This window comes from Oncorhynchus clarkii, chromosome 1 (genome assembly GCF_045791955.1).
Source record: "Oncorhynchus clarkii lewisi isolate Uvic-CL-2024 chromosome 1, UVic_Ocla_1.0, whole genome shotgun sequence".
NCBI lineage: Eukaryota > Metazoa > Chordata > Actinopteri > Salmoniformes > Salmonidae > Oncorhynchus > Oncorhynchus clarkii.
The window spans coordinates 64104181-64123880 of record NC_092147.1 but is presented as its reverse complement, the minus strand read 5'-3'; the positions used below and the strand labels follow the sequence as shown (position 1 = coordinate 64123880).

At 43.0% G+C, this 19700-nt stretch overlaps 1 protein-coding gene across 1 annotated transcript; it reads right to left on the bottom strand.

Moving 5' to 3' along the window:
* Window positions 1–2125: 2125 nt before the first annotated feature.
* Window positions 2126–19233, bottom strand: LOC139416844 (alpha-2,8-sialyltransferase 8F-like). Its single transcript, XM_071165957.1, has 7 exons — window positions 19142–19233; window positions 18485–18565; window positions 14800–14886; window positions 8709–8966; window positions 8403–8486; window positions 2445–2727; window positions 2126–2302 (listed from the first exon to the last, which is right to left on the bottom strand). Exons 1-7 carry the CDS (start codon window positions 19231–19233, stop codon window positions 2126–2128), a joined length of 1062 nt encoding a protein of 353 aa, XP_071022058.1.
* Window positions 19234–19700: the final 467 nt, after the last annotated feature.

Sequence of the window (19700 nt, the reverse complement as noted above, 5' to 3'; positions counted from 1 at the left end):
ATATTTTTTTTCAGTGTATATACACTGCTCAAAAAAATTAAGGGAACACTAAAATAACACATCCTAGATTTGAATGAATGAAATATTCTTATTAAATACTTTTTTCTTTACATAGTTGAATGTGCTGACAACAAAATCACACAAAAATTATCAATGGAAATCAAATTTATCAACCCATGGAGGTCTGGATTTGGAGTCACTCTCAAAATTAAAGTGGAAAACCACACTACAGGCTGATCCAACTTTGATGTAATGTCCTTAAAACAAGTCAAAATAAGGCTCAGTAGTGTGTGTGGCCTCCACGTGCCTGTATGACCTCCCTACAACGCCTGGGCATGCTCCTGATGAGGTGGCGGATGGTCTCCTGAGGGATCTCCTCCCAGACCTGGACTAAAGCATCCGCCAACTCCTGGACAGTCTGTGGTGCAACGGAGCGTGGATGGAGCGAGGTGGATTGGTGGATGGAGCGAGACATGATGTCCCAGATGTGCTCAATTGGATTCAGGTCTGGGGAACGGGCGGGCCAGTCCATAGCATCAATGCCTTCCTCTTGCAGGAACTGCTGACACACTCCAGCCACATGAGGTCTAGCATTGTCTTGCATTAGGGGGAACCCAGGGCCAACCGCACCAGCATATGGGCTCACAAGGGGTCTGAGGATCTCATCTCGGTGCTTAATGGCAGTCAGACTACCTCTGGCGAGCACATGGAGGGCTGTGCGGCCCCCCCCAAAGAAATGCCACCCCACACCATGACTGACCCACCGCCAAACCGGTCATGCTGGAGGATGTTGCAGGCAGAAGAACGTTCTCCACGGCATCTCCAGACTCTGTCACGTCTGTCACATGTGCTCAGTGTGAACCTGCTTTCATCTGTGAAGAGCACAGGGCGCCAGTGTCGAATTTGCTAATCTTGGTGTTCTCTGGCAAATGCCAAACGTCCTGCACAGGTGTTGGACTGTAAGCACAACCCCCACCTGTGGACGTCAGGCCCTCATACCACCCTCATGGAGTCTGTTTCTGACCGTTTGAGCAGACACATGCACATTTGTGGCCTGCTGGAGGTCATTTTGCAGGGCTCTGGCAGTGCTTCTCCTTGCACAAAGGCGGAGGTAGCGGTCCTGCTGCTGGGTTGTTGCCCTCCTACGGCCTCTTCCACGTCTCCTGATGTACTGGCCTGTCTCCTGGTAGCGCCTCCATGCTCTGGACACTATGCTGACAGACACAGCAAACCTTCTTGCCACAGCTCGCATTGATGTTCCATCCTGGATGAGCTGCACTACCTGAGCCACTTGTGTGGGTTGTAGACTCCGTCTCATGCTACCACTAGAGTGAAAGCACCGCCAGCATTCAAAAGTGACCAAAACATCAGCCAGGAAGCATAGGAACTGAGAAGTGGTCTGTGGTCACCACCTGCAGAACCACTCCTTTATTGGGGGTGTCTTGCTAATTGCCTATAATTTCCACCTGTTGTCTATTCCATTTGCACAACAGCATGTGAAATGTATTGTCAATCAGTGTTGCTTCCTAAGTGGACAGTTTGATTTCACAGAAGTGTGATTGACTTGGAGTTACATTGTGTTGTTTAAGTGTTCCCTTTATTTTTTTGAGCACATCAATTACACTAAATTGCCCTATAGGGACCAACTCAACCAACTTTAAGAAGTTTTGGAGATCGTTCCACATGAGGCGCAAAAAAACGAAAACTAAAAACTAACTCGGTGGAGATTGAAGGAATCTAGCAGGGTCAGGTTAAAGTCAAGACACATTTTATTAAAATGGTCTGAGGCCGGGGTAAGCCAAATTAAGTTAAAATCCCCTAAAACTACTTATTCAGATGACAGAAAAGGTTTTAAAAACGTTTAAATAGTACCAAAAGCATGTGCCTGTGCAGTGGGTGTGTGGTGAATCCCTGCAACATATAAATGTGTGTGTTTGGCATATGGCCAAAATACAATATATTCATGCCATTTACCATCAGTAGACTGATAAAGCCAGCCAGGGAACAAGAGAGAGTTAGAGACATTCTGATATTATAAAAATGTTTATTTTTTTTTAATCAACATAAAACACAACAATAAAGATGGAGTGTGTGTGTGTGCATGAGTGTTTGAGTGTGTGTGTGTTCAGCAGCGTTCCAGGTGTAGTTGCAGCACTCCCTGTGTGTGTAGCTTCAGTAGCAGTAGGAACTCATCAGGCATGGAGTGGATGCCTTTATTAGGGCCAACGTTGTCATAGTAATGATGGGGCAAAGGATTGTGGTTTAGATCCAGAGAGAAGGGCCAGAAACCGTAAATATGAACCTGACAGAGAGACAGGTAGAAACTTAGAGACAGACAACACAAATATGCACATACACCCTCCCTCACTCCCTCACTCACTCACTCCCTCACTCCCTCACTCACTCACTCACTCACTCACTCACTCACTCACTCACACTCTTACCTCTTTGCAGAGTTCCATGGCCACACTAGCCAGCATCAGCCCGGTGCTGAGGCGTCGCTCTTTTAAACCCTGCCCTTTCCACTTCCTGCCCAGATTAAGCATGAAATTGGGGTTGAAGAATACCACCTTCTGATTGGGCCTCAGCGGTCGAAGGGCGTGGTAAACATCCAATGACAGTTTAGTACAGATTGTGTAGCTGAATGCCGGCAGGAGCAGGGAGGCGTTCCCATAAGCTGTGACACGATTGGCCAACGGTAGAGGGGCCTTCGTCAGGTTGTGGTAACTATGGAAACATGCAATGGTTAGCTAGCTAACTTTACTTCTACTGATGAACAGAAACTTTGTCTTTTCTTAGTTTAAATCTATATTCAACCACAACAGCAGCCACACTCTTGATATTGTACAAATGATTTCTTACTTATAGTTAGGAGGGACTTGTGAAGAAAAAGTCCCGACTTTAAAATTCTTCATACTTCTTCATACTTCTTATTAATGTGACTTGCGAAAGCAGCCACACACAATATTTTACGAATTACTTTGGCCTTTTTATAGTTTTTTTGTGTTCTTCTTTTCTTTAGTACGCTACTCCTCTTACACCGTTAAAGCTAGAAACGCCATATCAAAATGTAAAATGTGCAGACTGGTCTGGAATAGTGTGCTTGCATACAACCTTTTGATACTATTTATGATTAAACTTTTATTAAACTTATTAAACTTCATCCACTTTCATGGGATTTCTTCAACATTCTAAAGCTTCCATTGTGACATCATCACTTCCTACATTCCATTCACTATAAATGCAACAATGCAACTTTTCACACAAGTCAGCTACTTTGATCACTTTGCATCAACTTGAACAAAAAGTTAGTGTGTGAAATCTTTTTTTGTAACCATATTAACACCATTTTCAGTAACTTTTTCATAAACAACTGACATTTGTACCACTTTCCCAAAAAGTTAGACAAAAAAGTCTACTTCTCTGATTTTCTAATCTGAAAGCAGAACAGGAAAAGCTTCTACCAATCAAGAGGTAGAGCTGTTTTAGTAAACCATCAACAGCTTTCATTAAAGATGCAGTAAGTCATGCCAGAAGCGCTCCAAATTCCAATAATAGTACATCACGTTTTGAAGTTCACTTTACTTGCTATGTCTAGCAACACTATCATCAATCTAGCAAACGTTTTGTGGCAGTATTTATTTCGTTTCAAAGCACAAACATTTGTTAGCATGTTTCTCTCACTGGCTAGAGCCATGGAGGGAGCAGGTCTGCCAAGACAACTGCAGGGTGGGTGCCTAGTAACAATAAAGTGCAATAAAATGGCAGCGGGAGAAATGGCAGCAGTTTTACGGGCGCCCAACCAATTGTGCTATTATGTGGGGTTTTTTGCGCGTTATTTGTAACTTATTTTGTACATAATGTTTCTGCAACAGTACCTTACGACAAAAAAGAGCTTCTGGATATCAGGACAGAAATCACTCACCTCGGATTAGACACAGATTCTTTCTTCAACAAGCAAGACGCACAGGACATTCTCCGAACACCAGACAGGGCCCACATCCCTGTTATTTGCAAGAGGAAGCGACGCAGGTACAGAGGACAAAGAGCCGGATGCCTGGTCTAAGGAAGTCTTTAGATTTTGCTCGCCTGAAGTAGAGTATATTGTGATAAATTGCAGGACACACTACTTGCCTAGAGAGTTTTCAACTATACTTTTCATGGCTGTTTAATTTCCACCACAGACAGATGCTGACACTAAGACCGCACTCAGTTAGCTGTATAAGGAAATAAGCAAACAGGAAACCACTCGTCCAGAGGCGGCGCTCCTAGTGACCGGAGACTTTAATGCAGGGAAACTTAAATCAGTTCTACCAAATTTCTATCTACATGTTAAATTCCTACATTTCAAAGTAACTCTCAACTCTGTTAAAAAATACTATTGTATTTATCATAGTGGTTCAAGAGCAGTGGGGAAATGTGAGGGCCTTTTAGAGGCCTAAGGATAAATAAAATGTCTCTATATTGTACAATAAAATGTCATCTTAGTTTTCTATTTCATCTTTTCAATAATCCGGATTTCAGATTTCATCTCTTCAGTTTGTGTTGGAAGGAGAAAGATTAATGCTCAAGAAAAAAATATCCAATCATGGTTATTCTTTGGTGGTCTCTGGGTAGAAAATTTTAGCTAGCTCAGCTAGTCATTGGCTAGGCCTTCAGAAGCTGGACAGAAGGCCTCTGCCATTCAAATCCAATCAAATGTATTTGTAAAGACCTTTTTACATCAAGCAGATGTCACAAAGTGCTCTTACAGAAGACATCATAAAACCGCAAAGAGCACAGTGGCTAGGAAAAACTCCCTAGAAAGGCAGGAACCTAGGAATAAACCTAGAGAGGAACCAGGCTCTGAGGGGTGGCCAGTCCTCTTCTGGCTGTGCCAGGGAGAGATTATACGGGTACATAGCCATTAAGGCCAGATCGTTCTTCAATATTTTCAAACGTTCATAGATGACCAGCAGGGTCAAATAATAATCAGTGGTTGTAGAGGGGCAACTGGTCAGCACATTCAACTGTATTAGAGCAGAATTCTGGAGTGACAGTGTAATGAACCAATCACATTTTGATTTGCAATGGGTGGGACCGTTTAAAATAAAAGTGATGTGTCCAGGCCTTCTCAAAGACATACACACCTCACAAATGAGAACTCAAGAGCACAGGAACAGTGGCAGTTTTCCTACGCTAGTAACAAGCTTGTATTGTGGTAGTGTGACAATGGCGACGGCAGCTGCAGCAGCAGTTGTCATCAACTTCAAGGTGGATGCGGTTGCTAATTTGTTAGCATGACCGTGTTCAAGATGAACTTACAGACTTAGTTTTCAAATGGTCATCATCTGGTGAGTGGCACAGTTTTTTTTTTATTGCAGCTTGCTTGCTGTAGCTGTCTCTGAAAATAAATGAGTCTGAAACATTGATGCATTTTCTTTATATCACTGGTTAGTGTGATGAACGTGATTAACAATTTGCAATGGGAAGTAATAGCTGGTTTGTCATTTTGGAAATGAAATGGTTGTGTTTTTTGTACTGTTATGATTGGGGCCTACTGGAGTGAATGGATGGGCTTGCTTATTCTTTAACATTATTGGATGCTGCGTGTGTCTGCCGGGTCTATGTGCTCGACCAAAACTGCACTCTCTTTCAGTGGAGTGCACAGGTATTATGGTCGCTGTCCTTTCAGCACCAATAGCCTGTCACTTTTTTTTGTGACACTGTTGTTGTCGCTATTAGTGATAGTGGTGTTAGGCTACCATAGGTTTGTGTGTTTTTTTTTGTTGCTGTTCGCATTATTTTATGCTGTGTGTCATGTTTGTGTCCGTGCCGGTTTTGTCTCTGTGTGAGCGACTGCCCGATGCGTGTCCAGCCTGTTTGATTCATTCATAATGTCATCAAAAAGCATTACTCCTCCTTCACTACAACTAGTATGGTCCGACTACAGAAGATGCAACACAGGTTATTGGAAGATTTTTGGTACCTCTACAGTATAGTCACGGTCCGCCACTATTCAGGAGAAACATTAAAACATAATAATATGCCCCATCAACATTAGTCAACTGTAGAGAAAACCATCAAATTGCTGAAATAAGTCACTGAAATCATTGATGAGAGTCGGATTAACTGATAACTAAAATAACAGTGCAGATGGCTCTCTTTTTCTAAATGCAGAGATGCATTATAGGTAATGAATGTGTAGGGGACTTTTGAGAATGACACAGACTTTGTGGTGCAGCAGAAAGATAAGTGAAACTCAAATCCAGAAGTTGCGAGTTCAGTGATGGGGTCATATTTATTGAAAAGTCATTACTAAGTACTCATGTTAAATGTTATCATATTGCCCATTTTTTTTGGTTGTTGATTTATTTATTTTGTCATATTATAATTGGTGAAATATTTTTCACACAATTTTAGCTGTACTACCTCCCGCTTACCTTAAAACCCCTTTTAATGACTTTGCATACAATGATTTGGGACATCTGGGACCATCACATGACGTCCTAATGGCTGGTAAAACAAACGTATTGAGAATGTCTTACAAACGTCCTGACATGTTCCTTAATGACGTCCTGGTAACTTACAGGGAACTACACAAAGGTCCCCCAGACGTCCTGAGAATGCCCTATAAAACTCTTGACATGGTTCTCCTCAGTGATGCCTTGGTAACTACACAAAAGTTATCCCTTAAAGTCAGTGGGGTAACATCTAGCCAAAACCCTAAGAATTCCACTGACTTCTGACTTATAGTTACTTAGCCTTGCTTCACAAGACCTTTCCAGATATTCAACTACTTCTACTATTAGGTCGACCACCACACTCACTACTACCATATCAGGGGTCTCCAACTTTTACCAGCATGGGAGCTACTTTTAAAAAATGAAACAACTCGTGACCTACAATTTTTTTTCGAGCTTTCAAAAAGGCACATTCTCCAACTCTTCCCCGGGTCCTTAGTGTACAAGAGAAAGTACTCGGGAATGTTCCGTTTTAATGTGCCGGTCTAGCGATGGTTCTGTACTGCTGCTGCTCATTTCATGGCAAAGTTAGCAAATTACAAATAATAGATACAAATGACATACTTACTCATGATCTACTTCTGCCAGGTAAGCCTACTTGAAGTTAACATTTACTTGAGAAGGTGTTGGGGAAAGTATTTTTGTCAACCTACAAGATGGTTATCACATCAACTGGCTACACATGGAGTGATAGACAAAGGTTAGGCTTTTTAAGCCAATAGTGTATAACCAGTGGTGGGATAATGTCAAGAGGGAGGGGAAGAGAAAGAAAGAAAAAAGCGTGAGCGTGCTGTATTTCTAATACAGTATACATCCACAGTAAAACAAGTACTATATCGACATAACCTGAAAGGCCGCTCAGCAAGGAAGAAGCCACTGCTCCAAAACCACCATCAAAAAAAGCCAGACTACGGTTTGCAACTGCACATGGGGACAAAGATTGTACTTTTTGGAGAAATGTCCTCTGGTCTGATGAAAGAAAAACAGAACTGTTTGGCCATAATGACCATCGTTATGTTTGGAGGAAAAAGGGGGAAGCTTGCAAGCTGAAGAACACCATCCCAGCCATGAAGCACGGGGGTAGCAGCATCGTGTTGTGGGGGTGCTTTGCTGCAGGAGGGACTGGTGCACTTCACAAAATAGATGGCATCATGGGGACGGAAAATTATGTGAATATATTCAAGCAACATCTCAAGACATCAGTCAGGGAGATGAAGCTTGGTCAAAAAAACACATGTACTTTCAGAATTGTTTGGCAACCTACTCATAGGTGGGCTGCGAGCTACTGGTAGCTCACAATCGACCTGTTGGAGACCCCTGCAATATATACGACCACTACTTCTTCTTATATTACTGCTGCTGATACTACTACTACTACTACAGTTTTTTTTACTTTAAACTTCAACACTTCTTAGACAACTATAAAAAGGCATTGCACTATTGTGCAGGCATTGTTTTCAGGAAACAGGTTCCCCTTTAAAAGTGAACGGGGAAATGGTAATATTTGTGTACATATTTTTTTCAAGACAATCGTGGTACCAATAATTGCTTCTATTACACAGATTTTTTTTTAAATCGCACACAGAAGAAGTTATAAGGTTAATTCAGTGGCTACTAGCAACCTACAGTACCCAGACGACCTTGAACTTGAGATACTCAATGAGAGGGCGCAGCACTGAGCTAGCCTGCAACGTCACTTCCTGGAGTAGCTCAAACTGTGCCTGTTATGTCTACATAAGTTTCCCCCCTGAGACGTCATCTTAGACGCTAAAAGCGAAAATCTTGGCTTCAAGTGTGCTATTGAGTCTTCAATTAGGAATGAATGGGGCCATGTGATTGTTGGCTTTGTCCATTCATATAGTGAGTCATTGGTCCCCTTCCTCTCTCTCTCTCTCTCACCTTCTGATCTGACTGGGGTTGATGGTCATCAGGTGTGTTTTGTTCCCTACATCCTTACTGTTGGTGACCGGACCCAGGTTAAACCTAGAGAGAGTGAGAGAGAGAGAGCGAACGAGAGAGGAGGGAGGTGAGAGAGAGAGTGTAGAGAGAAAGAGAGGGGGAGGGGAGAGGAGGGAAGGAGAGAGAGAGGAGGCAGGGAGAGATGGGAAGAGAGAAGTGAAGTGAGGGAGGAGAGAGAAAGAGAGAGATGTTGTTGAGGATGATGGTGGTGGTGATGATGGTGATGGTGAAAATGATGAAGGTTACCTGATGATGTAATCAGCACGGTCTATCTCTGCTCCACAGCTGTTGTTCTGCAGGATTCCTCCACTTCCCACCACGGCACAATGACCCAACAAACCATTACTCCAAGGTAAGTATTTTGGCAGCATGCTGTGTAGTTTCTTGTCGACCGTTTTAAATAGCTTTTGGTTGGTCTCATAGTGGATCTTTTGGCCAGACTTAGTGTTCTGATTGGTCAGGATCATCTCACCTGTAGCATTACAACAGGAACGTAAGATCACCCTGGGATAGGAGAGGAGAGAGGAGGGAGGGAGAGCAGGAGAGGGATAGAGAGCGAGAGAGATGAGATGCTCAAACTCACTAGTGCACATTTTCAATTGGCCATATTAAAACTGTTTAATTTGATCCTGAGTGTAGGTTATTTCCCTGACATCTCGAATCAAGGACTCAAAAGCCCAATCTTTAAGAACGGAGACAAATTTGACCCTAACATCAAAACAGACATTTGTGTGAACAGTAACTTGGGGAAGGTTTTCTGTAGTATTATAAATGTAAGAGTTCTAAACTTCCTTAATAGGCACAATGTCTTGAGTAAAAACCAAATTGGATTTATACCAAAACATCATATGACCGATCATATCTGCACCCTACACACCCGGATAGAGAAACATGTCAACCAAAATAATAACAAAATGTACACTTGCTTCATCGACTTCCAAAAAGCATTTGATTCTATTTGGCCTACAGGACTGCTCTACAAAGTTATTGAAAGTGGTGTAGGGGGTAAAACATATGTCATAATTAAATCAATGGCAATACGTGCAGCATCAACATTGGCAAGAAAATAACATTATGCTTTAACCAGAGGCGGGGCTTTCGCCAGGGTTGCAATCTGAGCCCTGCACTCTTCAATATTTACATCAACGAATTGCCCACTATTCCAGAAAAATCCTCAGCCCCTGGTATTAGTCTCCACAATTCTAGGGGTAAATGCCTGCTCTTCGCAGATGAGAAGTGCTTTCCTCACCATCTTAAATAATAACGTTTTGGGTCACTGCAAAGTCCGTGGAGAATAAGAGCACCTCCTCCCAGCTGCCCACTGCACTGAGGCTAGGAAACACTGTCACCACCGATAAATGTACGATAATCGATCATTTCAATAAGCATTTTTCTACAGCTGGCCATGTTTTCCACCTGGCTACCCCTACCCCAGGTAACAGCTCTGCAGCACCTACAGCAACTTGCTCAAGCCCCCCCGCTTCTCCTTCACCCAAATCCAAACAGCTGATGTTCTGAAAGACCTGCAAAATCTGGATCCCTTCAAATCAGCTGGGCTAGACAATCTGGACCATCTCTTTCTAAAATGTTCCGTCTGAATTGTTGCAACCCCTATTACTAGCCTATTCAACCTCTCTTTTGTATCGTCTGAGATCACCAAAGGGGAGACACTCTAGACCCAAACTGTTATAGACCTCTATCCATCCTGCCCCGCCTTTCTAAAATCTTCGAAAGCCAAGTTAACAAACAGATCACCGACCAGTTAGAATTTAACCGTACCTTCTCCACTATGCAGTCTGGTTTCCGAGCTGGTCATGGGTGCACCTCTGCCATGCTCAAGGTCCTAAACGATATCATAACCACCATCGATAAAAGACAGTACTGTGCAGCATTCTTCATCGACCTGGCCAAGGCCTTCGACTCTGTCAATCATCGCATTCTTATCGGCAGACTCAGTAGCCTTGGTTTCTGAAATGACTGCTGCGTCTGGTTCACCAACTACTTCTCTGATAGAGTTCAGTGTGTCAAATCGGAGTGCCTGATGTCCGGACCTCTGGCAGTCTCTAAGGGGGTGCTACAGGGTTCAATTCTTGGGCTGACTCTTTTCTCTGTATGTATCAATGATGTTGCCCTTGCTGCTGGTGATTCTTTGATCCACCTCTACGCAGACAACACCATTCTATATTCATCTGGCCCTTCTTTGGACACTGTGTTAAAAAACCTCCAAACAAGCTTCAATGCCATACAACACTCCTTCCATGGCCTCCAACTGCTTTTAATGATAGTAAAACTAAATGCATGCTCTTCAACCGATTGCTGCCCGCACCCGCCCGTCTGACTAGCATCACTACTCTGGACGGTTCTGACTTAGAATATGTGGAAACCTACAAATACCTAGGAGTCTGGTTAGACTGTTAATTTTCCATCCAGACTCACATTAAGTATCTCCAATCCGAAATTAAATCTAGAATCGGCTTCCTATTTCGCAACAAAGCCTCCTTCACTCATGCTGCCAAACATACCCTCGTTAAACTGACTATCCTACCGATCCTTGACTTCGGCAATGTAATTTACAAAATAGCCTCCAACACTCTACTCAGCAAACTGGATGTATTCTATCACAATGCCATCCATTTTGTCACCAAAAAAACCCATATACACCCACCACTGTGACCTGTATGCTCTCGTTGGCTGGCCCTCGCTAAACATTCGTAGCCAAACCCACTGGCTCCAGGTCATCTACAAGTTTTTGCTAGGTAAAACCCTGCCTTATCTCAGCTCACTGGTCACCATAGCAACACCCACCCATAGCACTTGCTCCAGCAGGTATATTTCAATGGTCATCCCCAAAGCCAACACTTCCTTTGGCTACCTTTCCTTCCAGTTCTCTGCTGCCAATGACTGGAACGAATTGCAAAAATCACTGAAGCTGGAGACCTACAGTTTACATACACTTAGGTTGGAGTCATTAAAACTTGTTTTTCAACCACTCCACACATTTCTTGTTAACACACTATAGTTTTGGCATGTCGGTTAGGACATCGACTTTGTGCATGACACAAGTCATTTTTCCAACAATTGTTTACAGACAGATTATTTCACTTATAATTCACTGTATTCACAATTCCAGTGGGTCAGAATTTTACATGTACTAAAACAAATTGTAGACCTCCACAAGTCTGGTTCATCCTTGGGAGCAATTTTTAAATGCCTGAAGGTACCACATTTATCTGTACAAACAATAGTACGCAAGTATAAACACAATGGGACCATGCAGCTGTCATACAGCTCAGGATGGAGACGCGTTCTGTCTCCTAGAGATGAACGTACTTTGGTGCGATAAGTGCAAATCAATCCCAGAACAACAGCAAAGGACCTTGTGAAGATGTTGGAGGAAACAGGTACAAAAGTATCTACAGTGGGGAGAACAACTATTTGATACACTGCCGATTTTGCAGGTTTTCCAAATTACAAAGCATGTAGAGGTCTGTAATTTTTATCAAAGGTACACTTCAGCTGTGAGAGACGGAATCTAAAACAAAAATCCAGACAATCACATTGTATGATTTTTAAGGAATTAATTTGCATTTTATTGCATGACATAAGTATTTGATCACCTACCAACCAGGAAGAATTCCGGCTCTCACAGACCTTTTAGCCCTCCTGTTCTCCACTCATTACCTGTATTAACTGCACCTGTTTGAACTTGTTACCTGTATAAAAGACACCTGTCCACACACTCAATCAAACAGACTCCAACCTCTCCACAATGGCCAAGACCAGAGAGCTGTCTAAGGACATCAGGGATAAAATTGTAGACCTGCACAAGGCTGGGATGGGCTACAGGACAGTAGGCAAGCAGCTTGGTGAGAAGGCAACAACTGTTGGCGCAATTATTAGAAAATGGAAGAAATTCAAGATGACGTCAATCACCCTCGGTCTGGGGCTCCATGCAAGATCTCACCTCGTGGTGTTATCAATGATCATGATCACCTCGTGGGGTTATCAACTATCAAGGTGAGGGATCAGCCCAGAACGACACGGCAGGACCTGGTCAATGACCTGAAGAGAGCTGGGACCACAGTCTCAAAGAAAACCATTAGTAACACACTACGCCGTCATGGATTAAAATCCTGCAGCGCACGCAAGGTCTCCCTGCTCAAGCCAGCGCATGTCCAGGCCCGTCTGAAGTTTGCCATTGACCATCTGGATGATCCAGAGGAGGAATAGGAGAAGGTCATGTGGTCTGATGAGACAAAAATAGAGCTTTTTGGTCTAAACTCCACTCGCCGTGTTTGGAGGAAGAAGCAGGATGAGTACAACCCCAAGAACACCATCCCAACCGTGAAGCATGGAGGTGGAAACATCATTCTTTGGGGATGCTTTTCTGCAAAGGGGACAGGACGACTGCACCGTATTGAGGGGAGGATGGATGGGGCCATGTATTGTGTGGATGGGACCATGTATCTCGAGATCTTAGCCAACAACCTCCTCCTCCTTTCACTACAGTGGTAATACTTCATTGTAATTATTTTGCCTCTATGGCTTATTTTTTGCCTTACCTCCCTACTCTTCTACATTTGCACGCACTGTATATAAATATTTTATATTGTGTTATTGACTGTATGTTTGTTTATGTGTAACTCTGTGTTGTTGTTTTTGTCGCACTGCTTTGCTTTATCTTGGTCAGGTCGCAGTTGTAAATGAGAAATTGTTCTCAACTGGCCTACCTGGTTAAATAAAGGTGAAATTAAAAATAAAAATGACCTACGCCTGCTGTCACCCACGGCACATGGCCTACAGCAGAGCCTGGACCTGCTAGAGCAGTACTGCCAGATCTGGGCCCTGGCAGTAAACCCCAAAAAAACAAAAATTATGATTTTTCAGAGAAGATCCAGATCTCTGGGAATTAGACCAATGTTCTCAATTGCTACAAAATATATAGAGTACTGCACACACTAATTACTTATGTTTAAAAATAATCTCAACTGGACACCTTAATGATGCAGAGAGAAAGCATGGAGGGCATTCTATGCCAAACTGAAATTTAAATACCTATTCAAATGTGGCTAAAACTAATTGAATGTGTCATTGAACCAATTGCACTTTATGGCAGCGAGGTGTGGGGTCCACCTGCAAAACAAGATTTCACCCAATGGGACAAACACTCCATTGAAACCCTGCATGCCGAGTTCTTGTACATTCTCCTACATGTCCAGATGAAAACTACAAACAATGCATGCAGGGAAGAAGGCCATTATCCACTAATAATAACAACTCAAAAAAGAGCAATGAAGTTTTGGAAACATCTAAAATAGAGTAACCCCCCCCCCCCCCCCCCCCCCCCCCCACACACCATATCATTAACAAGCCCTGCAATACCAATAGCTGAACAAAGAAAAGAGTCCACTCATCCAGCTGGTCCTGGGACTGAGTTCACAAACCTGTTCTACTAACACACTGAAGACTCAGGACCAGAACATCCGATCAATCAGAACAAACCAAATTACAACACAGTCAAAACAAAACTACATTACTTATTGGGAAACACGAGCACAAAGCAAAATGGAGTGTTATCTGGCCCTAACTCGACAGTACACTGTGGCAAACTATTTGACCATGGTTACTGATCAAAACCTTAGAAAAACCTTGACAAAGCACAGCCTTGCCATTGAGAAGCCACAAGAAAACATGGCTCCCTGTAGACAGGAAAGGCTGTGCAACCACTGCAACCACTACACCACAGCAGAACCCGAGACAGAGCTGCATTTCCTGACAAAATGAAAAAAATGTAAAACAATTAGAGGGTGTAATTTCCCCTTATTCAAGGTTTCAAAGACCTTTCTGATGAGGATAGGCTACCCGTCCTATTGGGGGAGGACGCAGAGAGCTGTGGTTTGGCAGTGCACTACATTGCTGCCTGCCATAAAATGAGGGACACTGTCCGACAAGACCAACCAACCTACACATGTCCTTTATGCTTATTGTTATTGTTAAATGTATGGTTATTTTGACCTTTGGTTATTGTTGTTACTGTTGTCCCGTTGACAATATTGATTATTATTATTAATTATGTTCATATTTTTAAACGTCCAAAGTAAGCTTTGGCAATATGGTCACTGAATTGAATTGAACTGAGAGAGATATGGAATGAAACAAATAGGTTCTAAAGAATGGATGACAATATGTAAACAGGTACTGAGCAATGTCTATCAGACATTACCGACAGAGCTCAGAGAGAGACGTGATCAGACATTATCTTTAGAGCACAAATAGAGAGAGACGTGATCATGCATTGCCTGTAGATCTCAGATAGGCTACAGTGATCAAACATTACCTGTAGAGTTCTCTCTGGGTGATGTTGGGTCTGTGAGGGCAGTTCATCAACTGTCTAACGTCCATTATTAGAGTACTCGTGTTGATACTTTAGAGAGGGAGAGTGAGGAGTGGGGAGCAAGAGTGAGGAGGGGGAAGAGAGAGTGAGGGGGAGAAAAAGAAAGAAAGAAAGAAAGAAAGAAGAGAAACAAACAAAGTGTGAGCTGTGCTGTATTTCTGATATATTTTACGGTTAAAATACACTACCGGTCCAAAGTTTAAGAACACCTACTCATTCAATGTTTTTTCTTTATTTTTACTATTTTCTACATTGTGGAATGATTGTGAAGACATAAACACTATGAAATAACACATATTTTCACAACTGCTTCCGCTCTACCTCTCTGGCGCTCGAGGGCGCCAGGCTGCCCTTAATGACACACCTGTCACCATCATTACACGCAACAGCGCTCATTGGACTCACCTGGACTCCTTCCCTTTGTTGATTTCCCCATCTATAACTGTCTGATACCCCGTTTGTTCCCTGTATCAGCATTAATGTCCTTATGTGTTCATGTCCAGATGCTGTCCTGTCCGGTTCCATGTCCGTTGGTAATTAAATGTTCACTCTTTGTACCTGCTTCTCGTCTGCCAGCGTCAACACTTACAGAATGCTGACAACCACTAAAAGAAGCATCAGGGAGTTTTGGTTGGTGACGTCGGGTCCGGGTGCCATCGCCGAGGGAACCAGGGGTGCCTCAGCTAGCTTGTCGGGCTTCCATGCCTTAGCTGGCTTGAGAGATTGTCTTGCCTCGGTGGGCTCGGCAGGCACCCACCCCACGTCATGCTTCAGGCAGCCCATCAGGCTCCCACGCCTCAGTCGGTTTATCAGGCTCCCACACCTCAGCGGGATCATCGGAATTTCATGCCTCAGCCGGCTTGTCCAGAGCCTATGCCTCGGCCAGCCTGTCAGGCTCGCCCAGGTGGGACACCGGATGGCGCCCCTAGAGGAGGGGGTACTGTCATGCCTGCTCCCGTTCTCCCTCCCTGGCGCTCAAGGGCACCAGGTTGCCCTTCAATACACACACCTGTCACCATCATTACGCGCAGGAGCTCAATGGACTCACCTGGACTCCCTTTGTTGATTGCCCCGTCTATAACTGTCTGCTCCACTGTTTGTTCCCTGTATCAGCATTAATGTTGTTATGTGTTCATGTCCAAACGCTGTCCTGTCCTGTTCCATGTCTGTTGGTAATTAAATGTTCACTCCCTGTACCTGCTTCTCGGCTGCCAGCGTCGACCCTCACACATATCGAATCATGTAGAAACCAAAAAAGTGTTAAAGAAATCAAAATAGCCACCCATTGCCTTGATGACAGCTTTGCACACTTGACATTCTCTCAACCAGCTTCATGAGGTAGTCACCTAGAATGCATATCTATTAACAGGTGTGCCTTCTTAAAAGTTTGTTTGTGGAATTTGTTTCATTCTTCATGCATTTGAGCCAATCAGTTGTGTTTTGACAAGGTAGGGGGGTAAAGTCCATATTATGGCAAGAACAGCTCAAATAAGCGAAGAGAATCAACAGTCCATCATTACTTTAAAACATGAAGGTCAGTCAATGCGGAAAATTTCAAGAACTTTTCAAGTTTCTTCAAGTGCACAAACCATCACGTGCTATGATGAAACTGGCTTTCATGAGGACCGCCACAGGAATGGAAGACCCAGAGTTACCTCTGCTGCAGAGGATACGTTTATTAGAGTTACCAGCCTCAGAAATTGCAGCCCAAATAAATGCTTCTCAGAGTTCAAGTAACAATCACATCTCAACATCAACTGTTCAGAGAAGACTGTGTGAATGTGGCCTTCATGGTCGAATTGTTGCAAAGAAACTACTACTAAAGGACACTAATAATAATGAGAGACTTGCTTGGGCCAAGTAACATGAGCAATGGACATTAGACCAGTGGAAATCTGTCCTTTGGTCTGATGAGTCCAAATTTTAGATTTTTTGTTCCAACCACCGTGTCTTTGTGAGACAAGGAGGTGTTATGGTGTGGGGGTGCTTTGCTGGTGACGCTATCTATGATTTAATTAGAATTCACCTGTTAGAGATAGGGGGCAGTATTTCCCCTTTGGATGAATTGCGTGCCCATAGTGAACTGCATCAAAATCTGTCCTAAATTGCTAATATATGCATATTATTATTAATATTGGATAGAAAACACTCTGAAGTTTCTAAAACCGTTTGAATTATGTCTGTGAGTATAACAGAACTCACAGGGCAGGCAATCTTCCAAACTAGTTTTGAAATCCTGAAAGTTGGGGCAACTTTGACGTCATCGCCACCTCCCTTCCCAACAAGTTATGGATCTGGAAACACTTCTTATGTCTTCCACTAGATGTCCACATCAGTAGAAAGTGTAATGGAGCATTTGCTGTGAACTTTGACCTAATGGGAAGGAAAGTAGTAAGTGTCGCAAAAGATTTTCATGTGCTTGAAGGCGCGTTTGCGTTAGAGTGCTTCGGCTGTTCCAATCAGCCCCAGATGAACATGAATGGCCCGGTTGGAATGCTATTCGGTCTGTATGATCATAACATCCTGAAGATTGATTCTGCACTTAGTTTGACCAGCTTCGTCGACCTGTAATATGTAATTTGGAAGTTTTGATGCAAAATTATCCTGGACCAGAAGTCATTTTTTGGGCATTTGAGCTGAAAGTGGTAGCAGATGCTGCTACATGGACACTAGAATTGAACATTATGAAACAAAACTATTTATTGTTGAACTAGGACTCCTTGCACTACATTCTGATGTGAATGATTTTTTTTTTAATCGTGCTTTTGTCAATTTATATTTTGCTGGACAAAATGGCTAAATTTTTTCTTTGTTTTGGTGGTGGTCTAACATAAATATATGCTGTGTTTTCGCCATAAAACCTTTTAAAAATCTGACATGCTGGGTAGATGAGCAAGGTGTTTATCTTTCATTTGAGGTATTGGACTTGTTAATGTGTGGAGGTTAAATATTTCTAAGAATATTTTTGCATTCCCTGCGCCACCGTTTCAGCTGAACGGGGGGGGGGGGGGGGGGAACCCCTCACCTCACCGTAGGGGAACCCCTCACCGTAGGGGAACCCCTCACCTCAGCCAGCATGGCTAACACAGCATTCTGCAACGATACGCCATCAAATCTGGTTTGGGCTTAGTGGGACTATCATTTGTTTTTCAACAGGACAATGACCCAACACACCTCCAGGCTGTGTAAGGGCTATTTTACCAAGAAGGAGAGTGATTGAGTGCTGCATCAGATGACCTGGCATCCACAATCCCCTAACCTCAATCAAATTGAGATGGTTTGGGAGGAGTCGGACCGCAGATTGAAGGAAAAGCAGCCAACAAGACAGGTGGAAAAGCCTTCCAGGTGAAGCTGGATGAGAGAATGCCAAGAGTGTACAAAGCTGTCATCAAGGCAAATGGTTGCTATTTGAATCTCAAATATAAAAAATATTTTGATTTGTTTAACACTTTTTTGGTTACTACATTATTCCGTATGTGTTATTGAACTACAATGTAGAAAATAGTAAAAAAAATAAAGAAAAACCCTTGAATGAGTAGTTGTTCTTAAACTGTGGACCGGTAGTGTATATCAGACAGAGATAATGTTCCTCTTTGAGTGTGTGGTGTGTGTTTGTGTGTTAACTTACGCCTTGGCTGAAGTGAGAGTGAGGAACTTGAGTCTCAGTCTGTTACAGAGAAAAGCTGCATAGTGGTCAAACCCACCACTCCTGACACACACACACACACACACACACACACACACACACACACACACACACACACACACACACACACACACAGTTCATATGGTATTTCACAAAACACTTCCACAAATAGCCACTGTTGTGTAAATGCCAGTTGAAAAGTACCAGTGGCCTACCAAAAGTACCAGTTGAAAAGTACCAGTGGCCTACCAAAAGTACCAGTTGAAAAGTACCAGTGGCCTACCAAAAGTACCAGTGGCCTACCAAAAGTACCAGTGGCCTACCAAAAGTGCCAGTGGCCTACCAAAAGTACCAGTGGCCTACCAAAAGTACCAGTTGAAAAGTACCAGTGGCCTACCAAAAGTACCAGTTGAAAAGTACCAGTGGCCTAGCCTTTTCCCCAAGTCAGAGCAGGTCCACTGAGGCCATGGCTTCAGTGACATTAGAACCGGGCCGTAGAGGTGGAAGCACAAAAGCCTGAGCCTTCTTGGTAAAACACAGTGGTAAGTCCTTACTCAAGAGTGTTCGAAAAAATACCACTTACATCTGAAATTTGCCCCATAGTTAATTTTATTAATCACATAAAATAAAGAAACTTACCTTTTGTGGTAGTATCTCCTTATGAGTGTGACATACAGCAGAGAAGTAGAGCATACCAGAATGAATAGAACCAGATATATACTATAACGCATGGTGCCAACTGCCACAATAACCAGTCAACCATTCATCACCATCAAGTTCCTTCTCACTCCCAAGTTGGTGTTCTGCAGAATGAGGTGCTTAATCCTCATAGATATAGATTTTCTATAATGAACAAGACATCTGTCGCCTAATACATAGATTTAAATGTATTTTGCATTTAAGGGACAGACACGACCATGAAGTATAACACTATCAGACCAACAGAAAGAGGGAGAGGAGAGGGGCGGGGATTGTGAGCAATAGATAGGGAGAAGAGAGAGAGAGTGAAAGAGATAAACTAATGTTCTTTGTGTTTATGAGAACATTCATCAAACATTAACCTGGTCACCTTCATCTTCCTATCTGAAATTCTTGAGTCGGTAATGCCAACAAGCACTCGCAGTCCCGCGTCAGAATTAGACATTCATCCCTGTTTCTCAAACGTCAAATTTCGAAGGTGTTCCAAATGTCAAATTTT